This window comes from Dipteris shenzhenensis, chromosome 15, assembly GCF_047967505.1.
Source record: "Dipteris shenzhenensis isolate YYH24624 ecotype China chromosome 15, Dip_SZ_1.0, whole genome shotgun sequence".
In the NCBI taxonomy this organism is placed as follows: Eukaryota; Viridiplantae; Streptophyta; class Polypodiopsida; order Gleicheniales; family Dipteridaceae; genus Dipteris; species Dipteris shenzhenensis.
The window spans coordinates 16,188,667-16,194,666 of record NC_141610.1 but is presented as its reverse complement, the minus strand read 5'-3'; the positions used below and the strand labels follow the sequence as shown (position 1 = coordinate 16,194,666).

At 47.6% G+C, this 6,000-nt stretch overlaps 1 protein-coding gene across 1 annotated transcript; it reads right to left on the bottom strand.

Annotated features, from left to right (window-relative positions):
* Positions 1-460: 460 nt before the first annotated feature.
* On the bottom strand, positions 461-3,959 carry LOC147893441 (uncharacterized). Its single transcript, XM_087385947.1, has 2 exons — positions 1,976-3,959; positions 461-1,709 (listed from the first exon to the last, which is right to left on the bottom strand). Exons 1-2 carry the CDS (start codon positions 3,815-3,817, stop codon positions 930-932), a joined length of 2,622 nt encoding a protein of 873 aa, XP_087242073.1. The 5' UTR covers positions 3,818-3,959; the 3' UTR covers positions 461-929.
* Positions 3,960-6,000: the final 2,041 nt, after the last annotated feature.

Below are 6,000 nucleotides of genomic sequence, written 5' to 3'. Positions count from 1 at the left end.
TTTAGTCTCTCCCAAACGAGCATCTAAATCTAAATCCAGCTGATAGGGCAATGCACCATTTAAGATTGAAAGAGAAGATAGGGTGGGGGCATATTGATAATGTAGGCACCCTGATATGTAGCCCCAACGCTCAATAGGAGACCTAATGTAAGCCCTTGGGTGGAAGAAAAAGATAAAAGAAAGAGCATTGATAATTCTTGATATAAATGACACACTTACAAATACCTATACATCATGCCAATTACAAAATGACAATAATGCAGAGTACATATATAAACAGGTTTAGGCAGAGATCTCCATGTGACAGAGGAATCAACTTGTACGTCTAACAGATTTCAGATGTACGAAGGACCTTGAAGTGGCCAGGCTTGTGTACACAAGACACTGAGATCTCAATGTGACATAGAAATCAACTAGTATTTCCTAAAGATTTACAGATAAAAAGAAAGTCCTAAAGATTTACAGATAAAAAGAAAGACCTTGAGGTGGCCCTGCATTTGGCAGGTTCCATGTCAACGACCAATGACATCAGGGACAAGCAGGAGGGGCACACTGCTGAGACGACATGAGCAGGAATTTCACTTTCCATGACACCAGGAGAAATTCTCAAGCTTGGAGCTCCAACAGCTCAGTAAGGTTTGTTCTGAGCAACGGACTGTATGGACTCAGCAAGAGGTATAATTTCACACCTGAACCACTTCAGTTTGAACTCCTGCAAACGTCCAACACAATGAAAGACAGCTGACACTCCTAACCTCCTCTATGTTCCAGACACAGTAAAGAAGGCAAAGATGCAGGCAGGTAAAGCTGCATCCTTCAACATCCCGTGTGCAAACTTGGTTGGATGCCTCTGTAAAACAAGCTCAGACAATTTGTAAAGCAATAGCGGCAAAGGAGCATAAATCAGTCATGTTGACTCTGAAACCAACTCATGTCGGCACCAATGCATGGACATCACGCTGGCCATTCAAACAATTTATGATTGCAACTGCTACCGAGAAGAGCAAGACTGCAAACAGAGCACTACCCAGAAACATCTCCATGTAATGATTGATCTTACTCAATCTCCTGGCAAACACCGAGCATTCCATTTGTCTCAGCCACCTCAATGGCGAATTCTCTCTTTTTCCTTTTAACGTGGTATCGTGGGCATCTTGTGCGTTTGAATGGGCACTTGTCTCACTTTGCATTAATATGGTCTCAATGTGAGAGTCATGGCGACATATTCCATGGCTCTGTTCTTTAGGCATCAGTTGATTGGCACCTTCAAGCATCCTGGCATCGTGTACCTGATGGCACCTCCCTGGAGCCTCCAAAAGTGAGCCTGATGAATATGCTGATGTGGACACACTGCCATCATTGTCAGAAGAACGAGAATGCAGCCCAGTGTCCTCAGCACAATCTGAAGTTGAGCCCTTCAATGAACATCTTTCCAGGCCCTCAGCCATCATGCCTCCTTTACAACCAAGGCCAACCTGACCACTCTTTCTCGGAGAATCTTCCTCACTATCTCCAGCAATGGGATTGTCCCTCACACTCCACCCTGACTCGCTCAATGTTTCAAAGTCTATGTCCACCTCCTCTTTTGACTCAACCTCAGGTGTACATTTTGACTCTGGCGTGGAGCTTGCAGATTGCAGAGACCGTACCAACCTCCTGGGTGTAGCAAATAGAAGAAAATCTTCTGCTGTCATGCGAGTCTTGGTGACCTGGTGGAATAAAAAATAGGGTTCATCAACAATTAGAACGATGAAGTGGCATCGATACCCTTGCAGCTTCAACGGAAATAGGCAGACAGGCAGAGACATGGAGCACATATATCACGAAACTGGAAGCGGTCTAAGTGCTCTAGAACAAAAATCATTAGCTTTCTAAGACCCCAAATACATAAGTCAGTCGGTCCCAAACTTCTTTTTTGGATTCCCTTTCCAAAAAAAGAGAGATTCTTGTCGAGATGGCTTCGTTTGCACCTCACCTGAGGACTAACGGCTTCCTCCAGATTGACAAGATGCGCGAGAGAATTATAGCGGCTATTGGGCATCGAAAGAGAACCCTGATCCGACCCCCTGTCGCCCTGTGAGCAACGCGTTTCTCCTTTTGCTCCAGCTTCAGAAACTTCACTCACCTTAAGCGCGACAGGATGGTCCAAACAATCTTCTTGATCGCTTCCTTCGTCCGACTCTTTCAGAAAAGCCCCGGAGACGTCACTGCTACTCATCTGAAAAGTCGTTTCTGTATTTTCATTTCTGAAACTAGACGTATGACTGGCTTGTACCTCTATATCAAGGTTCGTTTTACTTGCCTCAAGAACCTCGAGACGGTCCTCTGAAAAGAGGCCGCATCTCTCCAGTTCGATATCGCTGGAATAATCTCGCATCACACCCGTTGCTCCATCATACTCTCCATATTCCTTCGAGCCCTTCATATCATCCGACTTGATTGACACAAGAGGCTCTGCAGATTTTCCCATTAGAGGTGCATTTTCCTTGGATTCCGAGGACTTGAGGTGGGCTAGTATATACTCCAACTCAGTCTCAGCTGTAAACCTGTCGTTGGGTGAAGGCAGCAAGGCAGGTGACTGTTTCGCAGGGTACAGCGGGGACCTCCCGATTCTGATACCTGAGCTCGCGGTTGAGGACGGTGAGGCAGAACCCATCGGCGATGTGGAGGGACTGGGTGGAGAGGAGTTGAAAACTAGCTGCGATTCCTGCGAACCTGAAACTCCGTCCTTCGACAAGGGAGAGGCATCTTCCGCAGTCCAGAGGCTCCTCCTTCGCCCACGTTTCTTGGGACCCGAAGGCCTACGAGGGGATGGAGAAGCTTCTTGAGAGCTGTTTCCCTGCAGAAGATGATCAATGTCGGAAACTAGGGCCTTAGCTAGGTGGATAGCTTCTCCAATAGCTTGTCGTACTACCGGTACCTTGTCGAGACGACGAAGTTGCAAGGCTTCCAAGGTTGGGACGAGCTCTGAGACCAACGTTCGCTCGTCAACAGCCCCGAGCAAGGAACCCAGAAGCTGTGCTGCCGCTGCTCGGTGCTGCCAAGAGCAGCTCGCCCCATTCGTAGCTTGCAAGATGTGCACCCCGGCCTTGAGCAAAGCCGCTCCATGATCTTGTATCGCACCCGAGTTGAATTTGACGAGCGAGCGCACCAAGTGCATGTGAGCAACTGTCTGCGTTCCCTTGTCTCCAAGAGACGCTGCTGCTCTGTGACACAGCTCTTCTACCAAGTCGGGGGCTGCGAATTTCCACTTCTCCGACTCTACGAGAGCTTGCAAGCATGTTGCGGCGCCCACGGCAACAGTCTCCACCTTGCTGCATAAGACTCCGAGCAGGGGGTGACAGAGGCCGCTAAGAACTTCATCGCACTGTGTTTGAGCGCCCGACGCGAGGGGCTCGATAGCGTACCGCGCGACAGAGGACACGACCTTGGCACAGGCCTGGTGAAGGTTCTGCGAACCGGCGCTGTAGGAGAGGGAGCGAACGACGGTGGACATGATGCGAGGGATGAAAGGAACGGTCATCTGCTTGTGGACGCGGGCAACCTCGACGAAGAGGGAGATGGCGAAGGTGCGGGAGGGTTCGCCCTTGTTGCTCTCGCCGGAGACCTGTTCCAAGAAGTAGGGCATGCTGGAGACGTCGAGGGCGTCCTCGATGAAGCCTTTCAAGGCGTCCATGGCGGTACGTCGGGTGTGGGGATCTTTGTCGACGAGCTTGGCGAGGTCTTGGCGGAGCTGGAGACCCACCTGTTGGAGGTGGTGCGGCGAGGAAGAAGGAGAAGAAGGAGCAGAAGCTGCGGCTGGATACTTGGAAGCCATGGCGAGAAGAAGAAGAAGAAGAAGAAGGGGGGGGTTAAAGGAAGAAGGCAAAGAAGCCCGTTAAAATCTTAGGGCAGAGGAAAGAAAGCTGGAGAGGTTTGGAGAGCGGTATAGCCAGAGTCTGAAGCTATTGCCATAGCCACAGGGAACTTATTAGAGCAATCAACAGGTAATATTAAGTAGGGTAGGGCAAAGTGGTAGTGGTGACGGCGCCCTTCAGTCACGTTGCGTTGTGTGGTATGGCCCCCGCCTTTTCTCCCTACGAGCCCAATATTTACAATATTAGTCTCCCCCGTCGCACCCGTTTTGGCATCTCCAGTCCTCCCAACCCTCTCCAATCTGCACTCTCGCCAACCCTCCGCATTGTGCACTCTCGCCTATCACTCGCCAACCCTGTGCAATGTGTGCCACACCTGTGCAATTTGCACTCTCGCCAGTTTTCACAGAAAACATTTTTCTTAACACATCACGACACTTGGGTTTCACCATTTCCACGGTTTCTCTTCGACATTTGCAGATTCTTGCAGATTTTACAACATTGGGAAAATATTCTTTACTGCTTGAAAATGAGAATGGTCCAGGTTTATTGTTTACGGTAGGCAGCCTCTGGGGAATTTTGGGTTTCTTGGCCTCTCCTTGAGCCACATGTCCTAATATAAGCCTTGGGTTTAATTTTGATATGAAGGCCTACAACACTTGATGAAAAGCTCTTGATGGAAGGAATGAGCGCTTTTGAAGGCCTCTAAATCTATATATTTCGCAAACTTCAACTCTTTGGATCGTCTAGCTGGTGTTGGCTCTACTAACCTCTCTCTCCAACATCGCTCACATAGAGAAACCGCTTCGGAGGTAGAGACAGGATTTCCACGGCAAATGACGTAAGAAATCATGACAAGAATTTTGGTCGATGCTCGAGTTGGAATACAAATACACTCATTGAGATTTAGGTAATATATCATTCTCTTACATATTCACGATACTCAATCTCGGCACTAATATTCTTGACAATTACAACCTCAGCGCACGGGGAGGGGCCCATTCCCTCGGATTATAACTATTTGGGGAAGGAAGGCGTCGCCTCCCCGCCCACACTATGTGTGGTTATAAAATATATACATACATATATATATATGTATATATATATATATATATATGTTTTCCATTTCTAGTTCTGTGTTTTCTTTTGCTTTTGCATATTCTAAGTTTTCTTTTTCTATTTGTGTGTCGAGGTGTTCGCAAGAAGGGAACACTTAAACACATACGCCATTTGGTCGGGCCTGCTATTGTCAGCTTAGTTTATAGTCAGGTATTTTTCAAACATTGTCCTGCCATCCTTTCTTCATTGTTAATTTATAATCAACATATTATAGATTACTCTCTTCATTCATTCCCCTTAGGCGACCTACCGCACCCTAGTTATAGTTTGTCGGTTTTCTATGAACACTCAAGTCTCAGGCGAGATTAGTGGACCTCCCTCTCAAGAAACTTTGTTTGCATGAGTTTTTACAGGGTGCTCTCTTTGACAAGACTTTCGTGTCCGCACGAGCTTTTATAGGGTGCTCTCCTTGACTTTTATGCACTCCTCTGCCTTCTTCCCTCTACACACAGGCAACAACACGTCAAACCTAGTGATGCACTGGTAGGGCACTGGTGCAACTTTGAAATGGGAGGTGCCATTTCTAGCACCTGGGGCCGCTCCATTCTGTGCATGGCCAGAATGGAAGCGCCACTGGCTGTGTATCACTTGTAGTGTGTGCACTAAGCCTAAGATCGGACACACCTTGTATTGGGAAGCTCATGGTGGCATGAGAGATGCTCACTCAACGTCGTCGAGCATTCGTGGGCATTGGTTCCCGTGAAACGCCAAACCTCCACGAAATGCTCAACCCACAACAAGACCGAAGTAGAGAAATCTATTGGATACAAGAGCAATGTTTTCTATCTCGATCACCAGATTATGGTCAAGGCTCATAGTGTGAACATAGCAAGCTTAGGAAAATAATGCCACTCTGTGGCATTGCACGAACGAGTCTAAGGAGCTAGCATTACACTCGTAAGTCAACAAAAAGGTCATGGCAACTCAAGGTCTCTGGTGAATAATTCAAAGGTGGCTGGAATGCTTTTCAATCTTTATCTAACAAGGTAAGCTTAATGAATCGCTTTACGCAGTGTGGCAGCTAATA

What these genes read in the sequence shown, in the direction of transcription:
- LOC147893441 (XM_087385947.1), bottom strand. Translation starts at nt 3,817, where the DNA reads ATGGCTTCCAAGTATCCAGCCGCAGCTTCTGCTCCTTCTTCTCCTTCT. An exon ending in AGGAAGCCGTTAGTCCTCAG is followed by an intron (nt 1,710 to 1,975) that starts GTGAGGTGCAAA and finishes TTATTCCACCAG; the next exon opens with GTCACCAAGACTCGCATGAC.